General features: G+C 40.4%; 1 protein-coding gene and 1 long non-coding RNA gene across 7 annotated transcripts in view; both read left to right on the top strand.

The window, feature by feature from the left end:
* The window catches only part of LOC309368003, a 371,432-nt gene that overhangs the window by 233,291 nt on the left and 112,621 nt on the right, over positions 1-25,520 (top strand). The window lies entirely within an intron of this gene.
* GPM6B (glycoprotein M6B) overlaps positions 1-25,520 on the top strand; it is a 100,039-nt gene that overhangs the window by 45,409 nt on the left and 29,110 nt on the right. For 4 of the 6 annotated variants that reach the window (XM_081907690.1, XM_081907686.1, XM_081907689.1 and 1 more), the window contains exon 1: positions 20,063-20,264. The exons of the other annotated variants lie outside the window; for them this stretch is intronic. In XM_081907690.1, coding sequence (XP_081763816.1) covers positions 20,216-20,264 — 49 coding nt within the window. In that variant the 5' untranslated portion in view covers positions 20,063-20,215. Of the gene's footprint in view, positions 1-20,062; positions 20,265-25,520 lie in introns of those variants that run through there. 6 annotated transcript variants of the gene reach the window in all.

Genomic DNA, 25,520 nt, shown 5'->3' with positions numbered 1-25,520 from the left:
GAGGGAGGGAGAGTAAAAATATACCTAGTGTTCTCAAGACTGTTGGAAGAAAGTGTGTGGGATGAAGTGTGTAGGCTGCCTATGGATTCTTCAGGGGCCTGTAGGCTGTTTAATGGCCAGCCTTGCTCCAAAATGAAGTGTTTTGCTTCGGAAAACACATTTCAGTACCAACTTTAGCAGCCCAATCAAAGGCTGAAAAAATGCTGCAGCTAATACTCTCTAACATTGCCACTGTATACTGTTTTTCTGTGAAATGCATTCACTTTGTTTAGTTCCCAGTTTTAACATGCAGAAATGGGGGGGAAAGGAAGAAAGAGATTGGTTTTATTGATGTCTAAACAATATGGTGGCCTGGTTAAAGTTTAACCTTGCTAATTTAAAGGTAACGATGAACCGAAAACATAGTTGCGAAATTGCTGGTATATATGTCTCCTGTTAAGTCACTGGTAGGCAACCTGTGGCTCTCTAACTCCTTTGATGTGACACCCCCCCCCAGTCTGAAAAGTGGGAAGGTAGGGAGGGATAAGGGAAGACAGCAAGACAAAGTGCCACACCCACAGTTTGTTTGGGGCCCTCATATGTCTCCTTTCAAGGAACATGCCTACCGCATGTTCAAGTCATTACTGAAACAAGTTTAGCATGTGCACTATGCAAACTAAGGTGTGTTTTAAGAATATATTGGCATAAGAAGAGTCCTGCTAGACTGGGCTCATGACCCATCTAGTGCAGTATCCTGTTCTCGCAGTGGTCAGCCAGATGCTTATGAGAAGCCAAAGCAGGACTTTAGCACAACAGCACTCTCTTCACTTCCAATTACCAGAAACTCGTATTCAGAAGTATACTGCCTTTAACAGCATAGTCATTGTGGCTAATAGCCATTGATAGCCTTATCAAAAATGATTTTGTCTAATTTTTGGCAAAAATGCACTATATTATAGAAATAGCAAGTGGGGCTTTCAAGAGTTCGTGTGTCATCTCATGTAAGGATGGAAGCCAATTCAGAATGCCTCAAGACTGGTTTCAGGTCAAGGAAGAACCCCCCCCTAACTTCACAAAGCTGCAATTAACCTTTTTGTAGAGCATTATATTTCCCAGAGTCCATGTGTGACAAGTGCAATGGCTACTCAATTGAAGAACAGTTGGCATAGCTTTTGAATCATGCAATGCTTCATACTGTATCTCTGCTGTATCCCCTTTCACATGTCAGGAATTAAGAGAACAGCATTGCCCAGATGTTTATCCCAGTCTTGGATTGAGAATGTGGTCTCTGAATACAGAGGCTCCATTTAGCGAACTTCATGCATTTTGGCAGTAATTATCAAAAGGATCGCACATGCAAACAGACACACACACCCCACAGTTGGACACCCAAAGCTTGTTTCTTATGTAGTTATACCAACTCTTTTATGTTGGAATATAAACCTGGATTAATTTTATTGTTTCTGAAATCAGTGGCATCAAATATTGTGGATGGTCCTTAATTTTCTCGATTTTTTGTGGACTTGTGACTGCCCCACCAAAGAAGTAGGAGCAGAAAGAGTAAATCCATTAGTACTGTTGCACAGTGCCTAGTGGGAAACTTTTCACGGCTACAGGGCCATACATGTAGTGCATGCACTTCCCACATTGCAAAGCATGCTATGACTGGCACATCTGCCCTCCACTCCTGTTTTCTTTGCCCTTTGGATTTCATGTCATTGCGTTTGCAAGTGTTTTGCAGTGGCAACATCCATGCACTTCTAGCCATTAGTAAGGGATTTAAGTTCTAAAAAGTAAAACATGCTACATCCAGAGGGAAAGATAATGTGCAAATGGTGGTACAAAAGCTTGTGCAAATAGAACATCATATCTGGATTTCCGTTCACCAACCCCCACCCACCATTAAATTGAGAAGAGGATTCCATTGTTGCAGGGCACTGTTGGAGCTAAGCACAATGTAGATGAAGCTAAACATACTTTTTGAAAGGAAAATGCCTCTTTAAAGGAGAATGCATCTTTCCCCTTCTACAATATGCATATTGATACTAGTGTCTAACTGCTTTGCTAGCTGAATCTGGAAGCCTCATATTTTTTTGGGGGGGGGGGAATAGTCAAGTTGGGAGCAGTTGTTCAATCCAGAAAGAAGCTTAAAGGATTAAAAGGAATTAACGTTTTGACATTAGCTAGAAGAGTCTGGGCAATGGACTACTTTCTGTTCAACTGCATGATATTTCTTTGATCAGCATGCTATGAAGGGCATAATCTATACTAATGGTGAACTCATTCACCAAGTGTGAGTCTTCACATAGTGAAAATGCCGCCCACACACACCCAAGAGGGGAGGTACCAGCAGGCTCAGGGGAACCCCAAGATTCACAGAAGTACAAACAATCCCTAGGAGAAAAATCTGAGGGGATTGAGACTCCGAGGCAGTACAGTGAGGACTGAGCATGCTCAGTAACGAAATAACTCTGACAATTGGGCGTGAGTATCCTAGAAAATGCATATCCTGGAGGGACGCGGGTGGCACTGTGGGTTAAACCACAGAGCCTAGGGCTTGCTGATCAGAAGGTCGGCGGTTCAAATCCCCATGATGGGGTGAGCTCCCGTTGCTCGATCCCTGCTCTTGCCAACCTAGGAGTTCGAAAGCACATCAGAGTGCAAGTAGATAAATAGGTACCACTCTGGCACGAAGGTAAACGGTGTTTCCGTGCACTGCTCGGGTTCGCCAGAAGTGGCTTAATCATTCTGGCCACATGCTGGCTGTACACTGGCTCCCTCGGCCAATAAAGCGAGATGAGCGCCATAACCCTAGAGCCGTCTGTGACTGGACCTAATGTTCAGGGGTCCCTTTACCTTTATCCTGGAAAACTGTCTAGCTAACTGGCTGACATATTGAATTATAGCATTCCACACTGAAACATTTTGTTGCAGATCTCATTTGTAGTGGTTTAACTTGGAACCCAAGGAAGCAATAAATATCTGCTCCCTCCCCCTGCCTCCACAAGATGACTGTTCATTCATCACTCCATTCATAATGTGAAATGACTTTTCAATAGTTTCTCAAAGGACTGTGTTTTTGTTGTGATACATCAGCTCACACCTTGGCAGGATTTAGTTTCAGATGCCAAAGGGTACAATATAATCCTTGGTCAAAGCCCACATAAGTGCCATACCTTCAGCTCTGAAATTATGGCATTAGAAACTCCTACCATATCTTATCAAACAGTGACTGTTGCTCACTTTCTATTTTGAATGTTGAATGCAATCTTTTCTTCCTCCCCCCACCCCTTGTTCTAAAAATGAATTTAAGCAAGGAAAAGGAAACCTATTGAGAAAGCATTGACGTTTGTTCTCTGAACAGACTATAAATAGCACAACTCATAGGCATATCTCTTCATGTTGCTTTGTGCGAACTCTTTATGTTAAAGGCTATAGCCGGAATCATATGATATGTCCTGGAGGAAACCTTAAAATAAGCATGCAGAATTGCACATGCATAATTAGCCATGTTGTGCTGCTATGGAACATCTGTTCTTTCCAGCAGAATTTTGCAAAAGAGACATTTCCAATTTATTGTGTCCAAAAAGTGCACCTCAGTTACATTTAGTTTTAATTATTTGAGGGCCAAATCAACTGTTAAAAATTATTTGCTGCATTTGTATCTCATTATTTTCCCCAAGGACCCTAGAGTGACATTCTTCTACCACAACAACATTCTCTGGGCAATGCGGCACAAAACTGCTACTCCTTTGTAATGGCTTAAATTAGATAAGTTCCTTGGATTTAAAATCATTTTGTTCTGCTGGATGAACTACATTTTTAATGGCCATTCATTTTGGGTGGTATAATCAAATCTTTTTCATTCATTTTTGAAAGTTGGTAAAGGCACTTCCTAAACCAAACCTTATACAGCAGTTCTAGCAGGTGTATTCATTTTTTGTTTTTGTTTTTTTTACCCACTACGTCCTGATTTTTTAAACACCTTGCTTTAACACAATTCTGTTAAAGCAATTTTGCTTTATCAATATCCTATTTGCTGCTTGCTGGCACCCAAAGAATGAATTTTCTTTCACATACTATTATTCATTTGATATCTCAAGATATAAATATATATCTAGAGAAGTCTATTATATTTCAATATACACCATTATTGTTCTTTTATCAGCCAATTGTCTTCCTGTACAGATAAACCTTTTCATGAAAATGTCAAATACTGGTAGAAAAAATAGAAGGAAGTACAAAAGTCAGCCTTTCTTCAGCCAGCTAAAAAATAAAATATTACCTACTTGCAGAAATATTGCATCAGTTTTACACCTGAGTAAGAACTACTGGTCTTTGCTATTAATTGTCTCCTTTTAGGACTAGCCAATTCTTTAAATAGTCCAATAGGATCCAAGCCAAATGCTTAGTAGCTGGTTTCTACAGCACTCATAAAAGAGTTGATATTGTTGTCTTGTGACTCTCAGAAAGTTCACACATCTGTCAACTTGAAAGCAATTATGGGATTGATACATAGTCTGAATGGACTGTGGAGCTTACTTAGTCATTCCCAAAGTTTATTTTTTTTTTATTAATTTTTATTAAGTTTTCAAATTTTTATAAACAGACACACACAAACACCAAACACAAAAACAATGCATATATAATTTTCGTTACCCTCTTTCCTTGACTTCCCCACATCTCTCCTTCCCACATTCCAATTTTAATAGTTAATTCAGCAAGTTATTTCCTCGTCATTCCCAAAGTTTAAAGGTGAGTGTCAAATTAACATAGCCAAAATGTACTTGTGTGATTAAGAACCCTGATCTTCTATACAAGCTGTGTGATGAGAGGGGAGGTAACCCATAGTCCTTTTCTCCTTGTTCTGTTCTAAAGGTCTTAATTGTACTTTTCATTGGCCTGGTTTGAACATCACTTGAAACCCTAGTTTAACTATGGTTTAATGCAAAGAGCAGTGTACAGGTGCACAGTTCTTAAAAGTCCCCACCTTGCTTCACTTCTACTCCTGGTATAGCCTCAAGCAACTAACCCCAAGCCTTGGCATATCCTGTCATTCAAATCTGGGCTTGTGTTTTGTTTTTCCCAAATAAGCCACAAGCACTAAACCTTGACTACCACTCATGACTTGTTTGGAGAGGAACAAACAATGAGCTCTGCTTTGGACAACACAACAAGCCAAGGTTTGTTGCTCTTTGTGCAGGGGAGGAGTGAAGTGAACACTACTTGTTCACATTAACCATAGTTAAACATTGCAATGGTTTAATGTGACATGTGAAGAAGACCATTGATCTTGAGATAAGGATGTAAGATAGAGGCATTACAGCTTGGAAGAGTGGTTGATTACATGTTAAGTAATTTTAATTTGCTTAAATATGTAACTGTAAATCTTGGTTAACATGGATGCAAATGTATGGTTTAAAGCTGTTTTCACTTTCCGGTCTGCTCAGCATCCGAAGTTCTCTAATCTCAGTAATACAACAGCATATTGAGGTTTCTCAGTGGTCTGAGAATTCAGAGATAACAGCAAATTAAAGTTAGCACAAGCTTCCCAGTTCTTCGGCCCCCAATAAACCATGGTTTGTTCAGACCTTAAATCAAATGGTCTGAATTTGGCCAAGCTTTTGCTCAAGCATTTGTTACAAAACTGGGAACCACTGCCCTTTGGCTTATGGTTCTTTGGATCCAACCCAAGAACTTGGATGTTAGTCTGGAAAGACTATGCAACACAGTCTGTGTGACAGAACAACTAGACAAAACAATTGTCGGTTTGTTTGTTTTCCAGGGTCCCACTGACTTTTCTTTGTTCCCCTGCAGTAGTTTTGAGGTTATGTAGCTTCCTTTGATTATCTTTTATGCCTCTTTCTACTGTGATCTTGGTAGGATTTCAGAACACTATATGTAAAAGTAAACTTTCAAGAACAGCATGCTGTGAAAAGAAAAGGGAAGGGTAAAATAACAAAACGTTCAAATGTCATCATGTGCGCCTCTGCTTGGCTGATTTGAACTTTAAATGAGACTGGCAATATGAAATTGCCAATCCCCAAGCATTTAATATGTTACTGTTAATTTATATTGTAATATTTCAGGATACTGTGATGCTAATAGCAAGTGCAAACGAAGTTTCACATGTAAACAAGATGCATAATTATGTGTTTTGTCTATCCTCAGTGCAGGGCTTTTAAGATTAATTGCATGTCTCAGTTTGGATAATATGGCGACAAATTGGGTTTGCTACATGTGTAAGACTTGCTGCAACTATGAGAACAATGTATTTCAAGAGGTCCACAGATTATCCATAGGAAGGTGAAATTCATGCCTAATGCAAAATGTTTCTCAACAGCTAGTAAGACTGGCATTCTGCATTTTAGCAATGTAACAGAAATTGTAGCTCCCATTTTACATTTACAGAAGTACATGAGATCTGACATTATTGAGTACACAAGTATCTGATTATTGAGTTTTATCATATAAATGATTAAAATGAAATTGTCTAAAATGGCCATTGGCTACTGAGTGTTCTGATTAAAGTTCTAAGAAGGAAAAGTGAGTCTGAGCCGAAGAGCACCAGCCCTTTTCCCAGCCCTCGCCCCACTCCCACCCCCAGCCAGCAGCCCATTGTCCTGCTGAGATGGGGGCAGGCCAACGGCCATCCTGCAGCAAGGTGGGTGGCACCTGGCCTAGTAAGCCCACGTGGTGTCGCAAACCCCGCCCACCTCTTGGTGGGGGTGAGCAGAAATTGTGGACTCTGCACTACTTATGCCTCTCTCTGCCTCCTCTAGTAGCCAGGACTTTGTGGAAGAACGTTTTAGGTGCACCTGGTTGCTAGGAGAGCAGAACCACCTCCTGATCATCCTAAGCTGGGACAAGAAGCAGAGTGCCAATATATCAGCTCAATACAGTAGATTTTCCACTGATTTTCATGAAGTTTTCTTAGAGAGGAATAACATGTTGATTTCCTTCCCAATGAGCCTTTAAAGCACACTTCGTGCAGTCTCACACTCTTTTCCCTCTCTATGTTCATGGACTTCTTTTAAGACCAAAGAACAGCAGTGCACCCTGCCAAGTGAAATGTCGTTTCTTAGTCACACAAGGAGATGCGCCAATTGTTTTCTTGAACTGGAATGCTGTACTCTGATAAAGATGAGAATTCTTAGTTTGGGAACCCAGCATACGAAATCCATATGTCATATGGATGCATCTGAGCTAAGGTAACATTGGCTGTTTCCTATACAACGCCTTACGAGGACTTAATGGTGCTACTTTCCCAGACCGATAGGGGGCTTAATCCTTGGGAAATTATTGTTGTGGTTGCAGAGTCATAAACTCAAGGCCAGTTGGGATGCAGGATCAATGCACTCTCCTCTTTTTTTCTTTCTTTCAAGAAAGCCTTATGTTAAATATTCACCCACAGTTTGCAATATCTCCCCTTCACATGATCAACTTGCATGCTTAGACGGCAAGTAAGTAAACTGTAAGATTTCTGTCCATAGTAGCACTAAGTCATTGGTTCTGCTTGTACAATAGAACTGCTCCCTCTCTACCCCTCCTAAATCTGTTTTTGGGGTTCTCCTAACTTTCCAGAGCCTATTGGGGGGATAGGGCATGCACAGTGGGGGGCGGGGTGAGAGGGGAAGAATTCCATTGCACAAGCACATATCATTTTGATAGTGGAATGGAGACATTGGATTCCACCCCAACCTTCTCAGTACTGGCACCTCAGAAAAGAAATCTCCTTTCAGATATGGCTAGTGGCAACTTTGAGTTTTCAGCACCTGCTGAAGTCTCATTTATTCATTGAGGCATTTGGAGAAGGCTGCTGGGTTGTTAATCTTGTTGATTTTAGGTTGTTCAGTTACATGTTGTAATATGTATTTTGTGTTGCTTTTAATGTAGCCCTCTCTGGGATTGTCTTGGCAACAACGAGTGGGTAAGAAATACTATGTTTCAAGACCTGTCAGAATTTTAAATACAGGGTGTATGTACAGCTAGAGCAATCCTCTTAAGTGGAAAAACCTTGGTGGAAGTGCAAACAAGCAGAATAGCAGAGTCAAGAAGCCTGTGAAGACAATTTAGATGCATGGTCCAAAGAGACGAAAGGAACTTAGGAACTGAAATGGTTTAGAATGTCAACAAGCTGGGATATGAAGACACTGTTGCATACAATGATCTGTCTTTGCCAGCATGATACAAAAGGACAGAGGACTTTCTCTGGGCTTACTCTTAGGAGTGTTGTGTGAGACGACTGTCATACCAAGAGGCCTATGTTGCAGAGAATCGAACGTGCAGATCATGTTAACTGAAGCTTTTACATATTCATTTACAGTGTTTACCTGACAAGACTTTTTAAAATATACTTGCAGCCAGCTTTTACTGATATGTTTGACATTTAAAAATGGTTTTCCTGTTATTTTAGGTTGTGTACTGCCTCGTGATGTTTTATAATGAATTCGAGGTTCATGAATTCACAGCTTCCTTTCTTGGATCATTCATAGGGGTTTAGTCCTTTAGCCTTTATTTTTGCTACCCATGGTATACAATGAATACAGCAAAATGATATTGATCTTTGATCAAATCTCCTTCTATCTAAAATGGTCCTTCTTTTCCATGGACCAGCAAATGTGCAACTTTGGGTGGGGTAAGGGTACATATCCAGAATGGTCAGGACGTGGGGAAGGATCGCTCTCCTAGCCAACCAGGCCAGCTGAATTGACTCTGGCAATGTCATAGCAAGCTGGCAAAATGACATCAACACTAGCCTCCCCACTGCAAAGACTTGTCAACATCATTCTGGGCATATGGCTGTAAGACAGCGTGAGAGCACTTCGAAAATTGCCGTGCTAGACCAACCCCAAAGAACACATACTGAGGGTTGTATTCTGCATAGCACTGTGTGAACGTTCTCTCAGTACAAGGGATTTCTGCTTGTGCAATAGAATGTTCCTTCCTCTTCTCCCTGCACGCCCCCTAAATCTGTTCTAGGGAAGAGCACATGCTGTGAAGAAGGGGCAAAGTCCATTTGCACAAATGGAAACCCTTGGATTGAGAGGACGTGTTAGTTGAATACTGCCTATTATCTGAAGGGGTTCCCTCTCCCTGCTCTAGGCACTTATGAGGGGCATGGTGGTGGTGATAGACATCTCTTGTTGCTTATCCCTTGCATGTTTTTGCTAGTTGTCGCTAACAAGGTGCTACTGCCCATCCAGACTTCTTTGGCTGCCACTTTGGTTGGGTTTTATGAGCCTGCCTGGTTGTTTATTGTGTAGGCTGGCTTCTGGGTGAGGCAGTGCAAAAGCCAGGGACCCAAGTTAAACCAAACCACCCATCCAGCCCCAAGCATAGCTGTCAACTTTTCCCCTTTTTAAAGGGAAATTTCCTTATTCCGAATAGGATTCCTCGCAAGAAAAGGGAAAAGTTGACAGCTATGGCCCCAAGTGACATCTGTGCACCGAGAGCAGCAGCAACTGTTTCTGCATTGGTTTGCTAGAGGACACAAAGTAGATCCAGCGCCCCTCCCATTGCCTTGATACTATTGCAGTGCCAATTTAAAAGTCAGGGACAGGCTGGTATGTCCCCCCACCTCAAAGAACCCATTGGATAAAGGATTTTCAATGTTTTTGCCACATTTATATCCCACATTTCTTCCAGAGTGGCATTTGAATCATCACTAGGAGTCCTTCACTCCATGCACTGACCACACCCAGACCTGCTTGGCTTCTGCAAGGTGGAGGTCACCTGTGTCTGGAAGGGCTGTGGTAGAGCACCTCTTTTACCTGCAAAAGGTCCCAGGTACAATTCCCAATCATCTCCAGTTAGAGCTGCAGAACCACTTCCAGTCTGTTTGCCCCATGCCTAGAAAGTACAGTTTTCCTCTTGCTCTGCATTTTCTGGGCACAAGGCCAAGTGGTTTCCCCCTTTCCTCATTTCCTGGAGGAAACCTGCTCTTTAGTGCTGAATCAGAGCAAACGTCAATCCAGAAAGAACCTGAATTGCTGTTTGCTCCAATTGAGTGCTAAAGAACGATTTCCTCTAAGGAAAAGCAGTGGGACAAGAGGAAGGGGGTGAAAGCCCAGGACTGAGCTAGATGGACCAATGGTCTGGCTTGGTTTACAAAAGCTTCCTGTGTTCTTGCATGTTCAGTTAAAACCCTGGGACCAAGTACAATCGGCACTTTATTAACATTGATCATCCTTAATTCTATATAGTGGATAAACTGTATCTACTGTTTACTGCATTCCATTACAAATTAATATTAATTGGTTATATTGATGCCCCCCCGCCCCGCCCCCCAAAACTCACTGTAGTGCTTTTCAAAAACAACAAAAGTCTCCTGTGTTGGAATTGGCTTGGCCTGCAGCGTGGCTTTGATTTTCTAATGTTATGAGAAGCATGTGACCAATTAAGGTCTGACAATCAACTGATTTCAGTCAGTAACTTCGGGAAGGGTTGCTAATTATGTATAGCCCTGTAAGTGTAGCAGAGTGATAGGGAACTGGGGAGATAAGACCCACAAATAACCCAGCTGGAAGACAGAAAAATGGCCTGTGACCGTCAGTTTAAATGACTCTGCTTTAAGGGCATACAAAAAAAGAGAGAGAACCCTCTTCAAGGCATTTGGTTCATATTAAGCTTGTTTTCTTGCTCTCATTTTTATATTGTTTGATTCTGGTAGGACTCTGTGTTGTTTTTGTTTAGTACTTTTCCATTTTTATACTTTCTTCTTGTCTCATTGCATTGATTGCATTTCCCCAAATGAATTTATTAAATGTATTTGCCCAAAATAGTGGATTTTGTTGCATGTATTGTAGTGCAGGAGAGGTGGGAGTGGTTTACAATTCTATTAATAACGATAATTTCCCTCACTGCGAGAAGTGAAGTTACAGGGAGCCAGGCAGAAGACCTTCTTGGCAGTGGCGCCCTCACTGTGGAACTCTCTCCCATCAGATGTCAAGCAGATAAAGAACTACACAACTTTTAGAAGACATCTGAAGGCAGCCCTGTATTGGGAAGTTTTTAATGTTTGACATTTTATTATGTTTTTATATTTTGCTGGAAGCCACCCAGAATGGCTGGGGAAACCCAGCCAGATGGGTGGGGTATAAATCACCTATCTATCTATCTATCTATCTATTATTATTATTATTATTATTATTATTATTATTATTATTATTATTACAGTAAAGTGTCAACACAACCTGACAAAAATAAAATACAGCATAAGGAAATTCAAAAGCAGATAAAAATGTTAAAACTCTTAACAATACAAGATACATAAAATGCTCACCCAACAATAAACTAATAAAGTACCAAGCCCTACCTACGCTACTACTAAAAGTTGGCCCTTCTATGTACGTGTTTAAATGTGAGGAATAATGTAGATAGAACAAGTAGAGTGAAAGGTAGAAAATGCAATGGCACTTGCAGGTGATACTCAACTAAGTCATACTCTATGAGTAAATCAACTGAAATCAGCATGGTGAAGCTACTTGTCCATCAGTTTCAGCAGGTCCAAACCCTGCATGTTTACATCTGTGCAAAGCCAGCATGGATCACAGATGAGAGAATATGCCAGTTGCCTGCAGCAGCAAAGACAATTGGCTGGCACATCTATGGGGCAGTTTGCTTGCTAAAATGGTCTGAGTTTTCTAATCCACAAATAATTTAGCAGCTTCTCGTGTGCTTTTGGGGCATAGTTGTTACTGAGATGCTCTCCCTTGAATTGTTACTGGAAGTTTGGCCTTGCTGTCCTTTTAGTCTCCCTTAAGGTACTCTTAAAGTCACTGTCCTCTTGTCTAAAAAGAGAGGTTTTCTTGCCCTGGCTCTGTGAGCAGAAGGTTTAGGGACAGCCCAGGCAAGGAACTTCTGTTTGTCATTGAGAAATTGTGGGTTCTAGTTTGACACATGGGTATTATAGATGAGGGTAAATCCTTTGGTTGCCCGAATTAAGCCTAAAAATAGGATGTTTCTGTATTGCTGCAGTTTATCATCTTGTTTCATCCTCTGCTAACTAGAGCCTTCAGGCATTGAGGGGGCCTCAAGTAAATGAAGATTCTTATCTTTTTATATAAATAAAATTGAAGAAGAAAGGAGAAGAGCAGCTTTTCTAAACCACATTCCATAGATATATTCTTTTATTTTGGCTTTATTTCAGATCAAGTTGTGTTGAACTTCCCATTGAAAACTACACTAGTCAGCCATTCAGCTATCAGCTCAGGGTGAGGTGAATTGCATTTCATGTGTCTACTGACTAATGCAGTTGGAATGATTTTCTTCCTTGGGCTTCACTTCTCTTTGAAAATTTCTCTCCTAATTATTTGAAGTCTAATGCCCTCTTCTAAAATAATTAGGTTTTGTACACTTCCAGACTGTTGCAACTGACAATACAAGGTGGGTAGATGTCTTGCTGTGTACTTAAGCAGTGTTGTGCCTGCCTAGCTTTTTGCATGAGAAAATGCCAGAAAAAAACTTCTGTAAGTTTTAAAATGAGTTGCCTAGACTGATCTATTTAATTCTAAAATAGAATAACTATCACCACAAAGTGGCTCTGAGCATGAAATACAATTATCAATGAAGTAAAGATGAGTTTTAACACCATCACATGTCAGTAAAATCATCTTAAAGACATTGCATTAAAAAAAAAAAATCAGTGGTTATCATCCTACTGTTTTCTGTTAGTCAAACTTTCCAACTAGACATATGTCCCTTTTTCGTTTTAAAAAATAAATAAAAATGGGTTAGAGATAAGGCAGACAGATAATTAAACTTCAAACACTGCTGCTGCGAAAAGTCTTGCTGCTTTTTGTTTAGGCTTTGAAAATGCAGCAGCTTAATGCCGCTATTGTTTGGAGGGAAAATATGCTAATGTGAAGCACATTTCCCATCAGAATCCCTTTCAGTCATGTCATAGTTGAGATATGAATGATGATAAAAGAGGAAAGAATGGAGAGGCCTGTATTATGAGAGCACTGCTGTTTTGTTGTTATGCATTGAGAAAAGGGATGAATAGAGATGAAGAGTTCAGTCACCCATGAAGACCCATGGCCTCTTGGCTGCTCAGGGATGAGTGGGTTCTCATGGACTCAGTCTGTGCTTCCTTCCCGGCCAGCTCTTCTGGAAATCTTCCCTTCTCAGGCATCCCATATCTGGGGCTGCCACACACCTCCCTGAAGTACAACAAGGCCATGTACAATTAACTTGTTAAGTTTATGAGGGAGCAAAGTCAAAAGAGGAGACTAGCCCTGCCTGCCAGCTTATTGGCCTTGGGCTTTCCTAACAAATGGAAAGGTTAGAAATATAAATAATAAATAACAAATTGTCCAGTAGCACCTTAGAGTAGAGGCCAACTAAGTTTGTCCTCAGTATGAGCTTTCGTGTGCATGCACACTTCTTCAGATTTTTTAAAATATATTTCTACTGCGTCAGACCAACACGACTACCTACCTGAAATGGAAAGGTTGTATATCCAGATTTGATCACAAATTTTGGAGATTTGAGACTGCAGAAGCTGCTTCATGCATATCTGTGAACCCTTGTTCCCAAGCAGGCAAGCTTCTTCTTCAGCAGTCTTTTAAAGAGGAGAGTCTCCGTGTCTATATCCACACAATTTCAGGCATGTCTTGCACATCTTCTCTGACCACTTCTTCATGTGTAATTTTCAAAGAGAAGTGAAGCCCAAGGAAGAAAATCATGTGTTCTTGGCACCATGCTCAGAACTGATGTGCTGACTGATGTGTTTGCCATCAATGTATTATTATTTTTCTAAGAGTTAGAGCTTCAGGCTGCAATCCTATTCACATTTACCTTGTGAGTAAGCCCCACTAAAAACAATAGAATTTACTTCTGCGCGGACAAGCATAGAATTTCAGTGCCAGTTACCATAGCATGAAGAATTTTGTGATGTGTGAACTTTGAGTACAAGAGAAAAACTAGTCCATTTGAGGAAGTCCTTTGATGGACTTGCTTGCTTACCTGAACATGTCCCACCTCTGATGCGCGGATGGAAAAATAATAGTCACAGATCATGAATTTTGTATGGCAGGGGATACAAATCTGTGATGATTTTGCCATTGGTTTTAGTGGGAGGTCAACTGCATTTAAGATATAAAAGCAAGTAATATTTATGCAGATTTCTGCCCCGCCCCCCATTTTCTCGGACTTAGGTTGAGTTTCCCAAGGAAAGCGTTGACAACCCATGTCTAGAGTAGACAAAAATGTTAGAAATAAATACTGTAGGCAATAATCCTACTCTGGCAAGGCAATTTACTAGACAGCCAATCTGGTGATGCAGAATCAAGGCTGCTACTCTTGTCCTCAACTCACCCTACAGTGCTTTTGTGTTCAAGTTCATTGTGTATATAAAATCCCCTACTGTTTTGAGATTTGGCAATGCATAGTCCCAGACTAAACATGCAAATTTCTTAGCTTCTGTCACTTCAAGTAGTCCAATATTAAAGTAGACTTAACAAAAAAAATCACCTGGAGTTTCAAAGAGCATGCTCTACTTGAGTGTATGATACAGTGTTGATGTGAGTGAAAGAGAACTATTAGACTTCAGCTGTCATTATTGATTGCTCCTGATTTGCATTCTCTAGGGCATTGTGAAGGGGAGAAAAAAGAGTTATTTTTAATGCATACACAGGGGTCCAATCAAGACACAACTTGAGCCTGGGTTTCTTATGCACGAGGTATGAGGGAATGGCAGCTTAGAAGAGGGGGTGGAGAGTGTGGTGAGCTCTGTAATCCAGTATTTTAGTAAGAGAATTCGTGAAGAATATTTGAAGGTGGGAAAGTACAGTGCACATTCAGATGCGATAGATGGCTTGTGACACTTTATCATGATAACCAAAGCGTATCCACTTCTTTAAAAGTGGTACACGAAGGACTGGAATTGGGATTTCTGAGTACTTAATTCCACAAGGTCAGGACTTCAATTTGCTGTGAGTTAAAAAGAAAAAAGGTTGCAATGTAGAAAAAAGCAATCCCTACAGGATCTCTGTGAATGCAGTAAATTGTAAGCTGTTATCAATTATGCAAACTGGTATGTGATCTAATGAAATGAGACTTGATTAGAAGGATGCACACTCCATTTCGGAAAGAGAAGCAGAGGGAGCAGATCCAAAGTGAAATCCACAATGAGCACAGCAGAAGAAAACGTTTGCCAATATATTTACAGTATTAAAATGTGAACTGTACTTGTGTACAGATAGCAGTCTAACAGACGTCTGGATTAAATTCAATGCTGGTGACCCACTTTCAATCCAGCGGTGGCATCCGCTAATGCTTACACCAGTTTTCACATCCTAGTGCAGCCCTTTACACCCCCTGAAAGTATTTATGGACGGCAGAGGAACCACACAGGTCAGCATAGAAGCTGGAATCGGTGCCTCTGGATCAGTAGTTGTGCAGTGGGCAGGACAGCATAGCTGAATTTCATCCATCTGTTTCTTTTAAGGTCCTGGATATATAATATACCTGGATTCAAATATGAAGGCCTTGTTTGGATGTTATGCTAAAATATGGTTTATATTCAGGAACCGGAGTGTACCTTGGGTTCACGTGCTCCCTTTTACACCTGCAGTGAAGCCACAAGAAGAATGGAAGATTTTTTAAAATTACTTTTGGGTTATATGCAGTTTAACTTTATGCCTGAACCCAGAAATGCTGTGGGTTAACAATGGTTTATGAAACAGGCATGTTTCAATAAATTGTCGTCTAAATTAGCCATGATGTAACTGATTGCTTGGAAGAGAGGTAGAGTCCTATCTCACTTGCAGAGAAGTGTGAATAAGGAAACAACAGTGGAGAGAAATAGTTGCTTCTCTTCTTTCCCAGAGCTCTCTGCCACTGAGCACTATCCCCACACTCCTCAAAGTCCTTTTTGTTTGCCAGAGTGCTTGGAGGGAGAAGTGAGAGGCTTTAAAAGCATTATTTAAAATTATTTAATCCTGTGGGAAGAATGGTTATTTATCTGCAGGTGCGCATGTGCGCGCACATGCACACACACACACACACACAATATTACTAAATGCAGCCTTAGAAACAATACAAAAGTATGAAATCAACAAGGCTTTGAAGTTGTTTGCAGCTTCACCCATGCATTGAGGGACGATGTGGTGTTGTGCTTGATGAGTTGGGCTAGGACTGTGAAAGCTCCAGTTCAAGTTTCTGCTCAGCTGTGACCCTCACTGGGAGATTGGGGGCCAGTCTATAGTGCTCTCTTGTCTAACCCTCAAAATGGTTGTGGTAATAAAACTATAGTTTGAAGTAATAGAGTTCATCTATGGAATTTGCTACCACAAGAAGTGGGACCACCTACGTGGATGGCTTTAAGAGGATAAGGCCACAGTCCAGTAGAATGGGCTATCAAGAGCTACCAGCCATGATGGCAGTGTTGTACTTCGACTGTCAATTGCTGGGAATCATAAGTGGATAGAGTGCTGTTATGCTTACTATGGGGCTTCCCATAGGCATCTGGCTGGCCACTGTGAGGATGCTGGACTAGATGGGCCACTGTTTTCATGCAGCAGACTCTTCCTATGATAAGATTGGGGTGGAAGAATCATGAATGGCATCCTGAACTCCTTGGAAGAAGAGATGGCTAAGAAACAAACAAGCCCCACAATTGGATTGTCATGAAATGGTTGTAGCTGGAAAAGAATGCACTTGCTACTTCTTCTGTCTCACAATACAACAGCTTCCCTCTCCCTCCCTAATGTTGGATCAGGGCTTGTTGAAGTTATGGGAAAGGGAGGAGTCATGTCTCTTGGTCTTGTGCACAGACTCTTTGGGGCTGGACTCATCTGGCTACAATGGAGAAGAGATTCTGGTGCATGAGGGAAGAAAGCCCTTTGAAGTGTGTGTGTGTGTGTGTGTGTGTGTGTGTGTGTGTGAGAGAGAGAGAGAGAGAGAGAGAGAGAGAGAGAGAGAGAGAGAGAGAATAATTGGTTACTATCAGGTGACAGATAATCCGTACCATTTTCTGCATGTCCTGTTCCCTATATCTTTTAGCCAAAAGTTACATTTCCTATGTGAGTGAGTCAATATTCTGGACCAGTCACAATTTCCCTTCTAATCCACACACATTAATTTAGACTATTCCGCCCCCCATTTTTTGTTTTTAATGTTGAAGCAGCAAGGTGTAGGGAGCAATCCTCACAGTCGGTTGTGTCATATAAAATTTCAAATGCTGGTACTGACAATGTAAAATATTTCGGCAGAGAGGATGAGTGCTGATAATCTAATATGCATTTAATTTGTGCTCATTAATGTAGATCTGCTTCTGCAAATTTGAAATACATCTGTTCTAATGTCTTGACTTGCTAGTCCAAGTAGGGTGGTGGTCAGAGAAGGAAATTTGTTTTCTGTTGATGACAAAATTCACAAACTTAGCTTGGTTGTATCTATGTTATTCTTTAATAGCCTCCTGTAATGCACACTGATTATTTTGAAAATACTTTGAATTTTGAAGGATGCAAAATTGTGCTTCTTCTCTTTTGTCACTGATTCTCTCCCAAGCCTTGTCATATTAATGTTTCCAAATTTCTCCTGAATTGTGTCACACTCGCTTCCAATTTGGTGTTCCTGGTTTGTGGTTTGGATATGGTTCACTGATAGTATTGTTTCTTGCATTTATGGGGGTGAAGAGTTATCTTATCTTTAAGGATACATATATTTTCACTGGTTCCTTCAAGCGCCCATCCCATCTACCATGGGCTAGCGCAGATGTGAGGAACCTTTGGCCTTCTAGATGTTGCTGAACTACAACTCCTATCATCCTTGGGTGTTGACCATGCTTGCTAGGACTGATGGGAGTTGTTGTTCAGCAACATCCGAAGGATCAAAGGTTCCCCAACCCTGGGTTAGTGTTTGAAGGAGGGAGAATGTAGGAATCTTCTTTAATAGTGTGGTGTGGGGAGAAGTATAGCTGCAGATATAGTGGTGCATCACACAAGGTTGAGAGCCAGTGTGATGTAGTGGTTAACAGTAGTAGACTCGTAATCTGGTGAAGCGGGTTCGTGTCTCCGCTCCTCCACATGCAGCTGCTGGATGACCTTGGGCTAGTCACACTTCATTGAAGTCTCTCAGCCCCACTCACCTCACAGAGTGTTTGTTGTGGGGGAGGAAGAGAAAGGAGAATGTTAGCCACTTTGAGACTCCTTCAGGTAGTGATAAAGCGGGATATCAAATCCAAATGCTGCTGCTGCTGCTGCTGCTTCTTCTTCTTCTTCTTCTTCTTCTTCTTCCTCTTGAGTGTTGTATGACTGAAAGAGAGCTGTTGCATCTCACACTAGATGTTCATGTCTTGGTAGTCTCCATATGATGCTAGAAAATGTCTTTTTAAAAATGGAGTTGGGTTTTAGCAGCAAATATCTAGCTATATCTCAGGGGTTTCTCATAGGGAAGACCATAGGGTGAAGCCATAGCACACTGTTCAGATAATGCAATGCTTTGCCATGTATGCAATTTCTAAGGCTCCTGGACACACACATTTGGTAAACTCTGGAAATGGAAAAGCGATGTTACTCAGGGTTCACAAAAGTAAGGCCCCAGTCATGTGTATTTTTCAATTTTTCCTTTCGGGATTAGGTAACCTCAAGCATGTTGAATGCTTCACCCCACCCCCACCCGTTCACACCCTGGAAGACAGGGGCAGATAAGTGGACATGACAGGTGAGAAGTCCCAGGAGCCATTGTAGTTGTGATGAAGTAGGAAAGGGTATCCAGTTGTTCTCCTTGCTCAATTAGCTGTTCCTTTATGCTTTCTCTTGCGCTGAGTTTAGCAGGTTGGTATTTACCTGGGATTTTTGAATTTGTATTTGATAGCTTTGTAGTCTAGTTTACTGCTCTCTGAGGACAGATCTGAGCATTGAAGAAAAAGCTCATGGGACTGTCAGCTCAGAATGCAGAGGGTGAGTGGGAAGAAAACATGTCTGAATGCTGTTGGTCACTGCAGGCAACCCCTGCACATGGAGATCTAGCATGACAGAAGCTCCCCAACTCTCCTTCAATGCCAGGAGTTTATGACTCCAAAGAATACCTTCTAACACACTCCATGAAATAAAACATTTCATCTGGTTTTTCATCATCTGTATTAAACTTGAGAATACGGTTCATGTGCAAATGTAACATCTGCCTCAGATCTTAATCTTAAGATCCCCTGTGCACAGTACTAAACAAACAAAATAACTGGCAAAGAAAATGTTTGATTTGCAAAAATCTTCAAGCCAACGTCTATTACATGAGCTCGGCGAATGATGTGCTATTCTCTGTCATCTCCTGATAAAAATTTGCCTATGACTGGATGAGGACATCCTGTAATCTTTTTTAAGCTTCTATTTCAATAAGGACGCTTCTTCGTAAATAGAAGGAATCTAACTTTGGAACTTGGAAAGTTGAGATCTTATGTACCTCTAGTATTTGTCTCACCTGTGCACCTCCTTTCTTCACTGGTCACAATAGCTTAACTGCCCCAGAGATGTGAGAACCTCCTCACTACCATATAAGCACATGGTACATAGTTATTTGATGGGCATAAATATGCATTTATTTTCTAAACTGCGATCAAACCATGCATCCTTCAAGTCAAAACCTAAAACTACAAAGGAAACAGGCATGTTCTTTGAAAGAACTGGGGGCATGTGGAATTAATAAAAATTCCAAGCATAATAAATAGGCGATCATCATGGGAAAGGGAGTCTTGTTGTCATGTGATGCCATGGGCTCTCCTTAGAGATGGTGAGGGGTGAGTGTCATCGCTGAGTCATGCAACAGGAGGGGGCTCTGCTCACTCCCTCAGATGCAGCCCCTCTTCTGATGTCACTAATCTATTCTGCACCACAGAATTGATTAACATTCACAGGGAGAACAGGAAAGTAGAGACCATGTGAAAAAAGGGAGGCTAGCTGGGTTTATCCCCCCCTTCACGCTCCCATTGCAAACACACAGAGAGTGGGGAGACAATCGAGCAGAGACCTGCTATTTTATAACTGGGGTCTCTGACGTATGGCTGAGTGTTTCCTGGCAGAGATCTTTATGGACCAGTAGGCAGATCGAAACTAAAGCTGACACGACTTTGTGCATTTTGGAAAGGAGCGTAATCTACTGTAGTGAGGAACAGAGCCACTCAATCACTGCGGCGGTAAATAGGAGACAGAAGGGAAGGAAGAAAGAAGGAAGAGAGACTCTTTGCTGGGGGCGGGGAGCGAGAGCATTTTTGGTGGATGGTATAAAGCCAGCCATGGAAACTGCAGCGGAGGAAAATACAGAACAAAGCCAAGAGAAAAAAGGTACCCAGAGGACTGAACAATAGACTGTTTAAATCTTTTTAAGAACCTTAAGTGAAAAGATTTGGGCTATGTTTGTCACTCTCTTTAGAGCAGTGCTTAAATTATCATTATGGCATCTTCTAGCTTCCAGTGGTTTTTATGCTGTATGGCTTGACAGCAGATTAATGGAACAGCCATCTCTCCCAACATCTCTAAGTTGGTGTTTTCAGCCATCTCGAATCCCATGAAACAACCCAGACTGCATTTTTTGCAGCTTAGAGAAAAATTGTGTGTGTGTGTGTGTGTGTGTGTGTACGTACACACATACATGCCTTATTCACACATTTTGAGTCTGATGGTAGGGGTTTGGGTGATCCAGTATTACTGTAACAGGAAGCTTTCTGCCAGTGTAGACATAATGGCTTGTTTTCTTTTGCTTTCTTGTACAGCACTTCTATAATATTTGGGAGAAAAGAATGAGGCAGTAATATTATGCAAATAATTAAAGTGTACAATAGTGTTTGGGGGCAAATTGAGAGACTTACAGACCAGAAAATGGCAGTGTGGCAAGAGAAAGCAAATCTGAATGTTGCTGGCTGTTGTTATTCTTAAAGATCAATGAAACAAAGTTAACAGCCTGCATTATTTCATTCGATTGCACTTCTTTGTAGCAGGCTAGTGTAGTTATTTAGAAACTTTGCAGCCATTTACACTTGTATAAAACCACTGACTTGAAAGGGAATGAGCATACACTAAAGGATTGGTTCCAGTATTTTATCTTGTTTGAGAAATTCTAAAACTTACAGGACCTGTTATATATATTGTTGCTAGTGGTTTCTTTGTATTTCATCCTAAATTGCTAATGAATACTTCTAAATTAATGGTTTAGAGTGTCCGGAAAAGAATCTGTTAGTTAAATGTACAGTGATGCGATACATATTCCGCAAATTTTAATTGTGTTGCTCAGTGAAACATCTAAAACATACAATATTATAAGAGCTTCAATTTCAATAAAGTAAAATTTGGTGAATAGTTCAGCCATTGTATAGAATAATAGCCTGAATATTCTACCTCAAAAAATGACAATGCTAAGGAATCAAAACATATCAAAACACTAGCATGCCCATGATGGGGAGAAACACCCCAGAAGGTTGTTTTTGTTGTTGTTTCAATGGATAAAGTTGTTTTTAAAAGGTGCTTCTTATAAAATGAGCCCTCCAAAGTGTGTACAGATCCTTTTTCAATATTGCTTCATTTTGCATTTTGAATTTCAAAAAATACAATTAGCACTCTTTCTTAAGTGAACGGAAGAGAAAATTGTGTACCTCCAGGCCAAGAAGTGAATTGTACTTGAATGAATGTCTTTGAAATCAGTGAAACTTTAGGAATGCCGTGTAAGGTGTATATTCATTATTTCCTTCACCACACCACCCTTGCAAAGAAAATTAATTGGTGGCATCTAAAGAACTGCTTAGCCTTTGAACCAACTTGATGGGATGGATCTAATCTATCATATCTATACTATATCTATATATCTCAGTGCCATATCGCAAAACCCTACTGAAAGTTTTCTGTATTCCAGAAGCAGTTGCTCTGCAACTTAGGATGGGTGTTGTGTTGCAGTTTAAGAAACACAAGTGCGAAGTCCCCTGAGGCTCATAGTCTTTTTGATCATGGCCCACGTCTAAAGCATTTCAGGACTAGTGTCATGTATGTGCCTTTAAACATCACCTAAGCTTGCAGAATCGTTCTACGTTTAAGATGACACTTTTGCTATTGTATCCTGACTTTAGTTAGTTTGCTAGATTGCATGGACTTATTTGGAAGTATACCATTTTTCCTTGATCGTCTGTAAAGGGTGCGGCTTATAAAGTCTTTAAAAGAAAGTAATCACCCATGTTATGATGTTCCCCTTGGTAGAATGGGTTAGGTTTACAAAGATAAATAAAATATGAATAGCTCCCCTCACCTAAAACTCAGACCAGACTCTTACTATTTTAAAAAAATTATTTACATTTCTAAATGGCTATTTCGGACACATTCCTAACTGAAATTAAGAGGATGTGAGCATTTTACTAGGCTTTGATATCCTGTCAAGGTTTTTTTCTCTTTCATTTTTTAGAATAGAATTTAGATATGCATAATTTCTTTGGATGGTGTTTTAGATTTTGTTTGTAGTATTTAACACCCAAGGACCTTTATGGATATTACTGTGGGTTGTTTTTCCAACCCCCTTTGCAGTATTATTTACAAGACACATAAGAATTTTGTACTGCTTTCAGGTGTATGACACACCATGCGAACTTAATATGGAGAAAAAATTCAATACACAAACCCTTTCACACTGTTAAAACCTGTATCAGAATCCCTAGATTTTTTAAAAGTAATGCAAATGTTTTCTAAATAACATGACTTTAAAAAATGTAATTACGTCCATTTAAAAGAAAGCCTGTAGCATATTTTTTCATTGGTCATCTCTATGAAGCAATTGTTGGTGTGTTATCGAAATGTCAGATATTGAACAAGGAAATATCCGCACACTTGTCACTGTTAAAATATATCGTTTTGATTATTTTAAACATCCCCTTGTATGCAAATAAAGATTCAAGTGTTGAGGTGATTGAAATAATTGTTGGTACATTTTGAGTGAAATCTTCTTCTGTCCACACCCATAAGAATTCTGCAATTGATTTTCAAAAAAAAGTGCAGTGGACTATCATCCTTTTTGTAACATTCTAGAAACGCACAGCTGTGTTTCTACAAATAATAATAATAATGCTTTTCTTGAATTGTTGAACAGCAATAACCTACTGTCATAGAAAGGAATCCATAGCTGTAAAGATTAGCACACAGGGTGAATAAGTTGGATACCAGAGTAAGTTACTTACACTTTGGTCCCATTGAAATCAACATGAAATTATAGTTATGACTAACTTAGGTGTCATTGAAATCAATGGGACTTGGGTGCCATTAACATGATGGTTATATGCCCATGGTGGTTTACATCTGAAGTGGCGCAATAGTGCATCTAAATTTTCATTCTAATGTACTGTGAAATGTTTTTAAATACTTGAGTCCTTGACGTTTAGTTTTTGGTGAATGTGTAGTTAAAATACGTTTCGAACTAAGTATGTCTTATACTATAAATCTCTAGAACTGTATGAAAAAAGATTAGCCAAAAAAATATACAGTGTGATTTGCAGTATCCTTAAGGCTTCTCTGGAGAGGAGCCATTGTGGCATTTGCTGTTCTTTTAATTGGTGAAACTGTGTGACACTCTTGTTAATATGCTGCTTTATTCTGATTATCAAATATCAAAGGAATAGGCTATGAACATTGTCCGTGGAAATGTTGAGCAGATATTTTACAGGCTGCAAGACAGATTGAGTGCATTTAAAGCTGAAGGTTTATAAATTATTGTAAATGACAGGGTTTATCTTGCAGGCATTAAATTAAATCAAAAAGTGAGGATGGGGATAGGCGGATTTACTGAGATGGAATAAATGGGTAAAATGAATGCCATTTTATATCAGCAGAGGAGGAGGAAATACACCCAGATACATCATATTAACACAGACAAGATGTTTGTATTAATTTGGGGCGGGGATACTATCCCAATAAGTAAAGGACAGGAGAAACATGTCATACAAGATTTATTGCAGATGTCCAGAGCAAACTGGCTATAAGGTTATGGTAGATTTAAAAAGCAAATTCCGAAAGAATTGCTATATTTGAGCAATGTATGAAATGATGCTTGTTTTTTACAGCAAGCAAGAAAAACCTGAGCACACAAAATGCACTTTTAGGCTGCAGTGCTATAATAACTTCCTTGGGAGTACACACCATTGAACTCAGTGGTACTTACTTCTGAGAAGACATGCATATTAGAAGGACTTGTACATTTGACTATTGACCTTCCTGTGAGAAATTGCTGAGAGATTTCAAGTGGAAGGTGCGTTGCCATTAAAAATACGGAAAATCTGAAATGGTGGTGAAAAAAAGAAATAAAATCAGAGTTTTCTGGAATCTAAATTGTAGGCTTACATAGTACAGGCACTTTTAAGTGTGTATATTTGAGATCAGTTTCAATGTTGCAGAATCTTTGAATTAACTCCAGCTACTTCTGCTCACTAGCAGTCACAGGTAGTTCATGCCCAATCATACTGTTGGCTTCCTATGTGTTTTACATTTTACTGTAGGTCACTGGCACCATATAAAGTTACTTGTATTTTAAGGTTCATTAAGCTTTCAATACTTACTTAGGATTTGTGGCATATTGTGTGACAGCACGGAAGCCAGATATGTCAGAAACGATGATTTAGATCGGGGGTAGAAATTGCAAATTTACCTGATCCTTACAGTGTTTAATAAACTTGGTGAATGCTTATCTTTGGAGAATGGGATTAGTTACATAATTTGTACAAGTATGGCAAAATAAATAAATAAATCAAAACCAGTTCTTCCAGGTTTAGCAATTATTCACAGGCATGTGAGAGTTGATGAACACAGCTCCCATGGCCTGCAAAGGCTATGCCACTTCATTTTAGTTTTATGGACAGCTCCATGTGTGCAAATTGATGGATACCTGGATCTGCCCTCTCCAATAAAATTAACATCTCCCCAGTCATATTTAGGTTCACACAGAATTATTGATTTGAGGGATGCTATAACTTCAACTTATGGTCAGGGGTCCCTTTACCTTTAAGGGACGTGGGTGGCGCTGTGGGTTAAACCACAGAGCCTAGGACTTGCCGATCAGAAGGTGGGCAGTTTGAATCCTCACGACTGGGTGAGCTCCCATTGCTCGGTCCCTGCTCCTGCCAACCTAGCAATTTGAAAGCACGTCAAAGTGCAAGTAGATAAATAGGTAACACTCTGGCGGGAAGGTAAACGGCATTTCCGTGCACTGCTCTGGTTCACCAGGAGCGGCCTAGTCATGCTGGCCACATGACCCGGAAGTTGTACACCGGCTCCCTCAGCCAGTAAAGCGAGATGAGCGCCGCAACCCCCGAGTCGGCCACGACTGGACCTAATGGTCAGGGTCCCTTTACCTTTATAACTTCAACTTATCATGTATTGTTTCTCTGCAACTGTCAGAGGGGCCTATGATTTATAGGTTGCACCTAGTTCCAATGATGTAGGTAGGCACAGAGCCATGGAATGACAAAAATGGTGGCAGTAAAAATGGCACCATCATGGTCTAACAAGGGTGATAGGTAGAAATGGGTGTTCATGCACAGATCACGCTTCTAGAGGTGACTGAACAAAGAAACGGGC

Source organism: Podarcis melisellensis, assembly GCF_964234715.1.
Source record: "Podarcis melisellensis genome assembly, chromosome: 4".
NCBI lineage: Eukaryota > Metazoa > Chordata > Lepidosauria > Squamata > Lacertidae > Podarcis > Podarcis melisellensis.
This window is presented reverse-complemented; position numbering and strand designations above follow the sequence as displayed.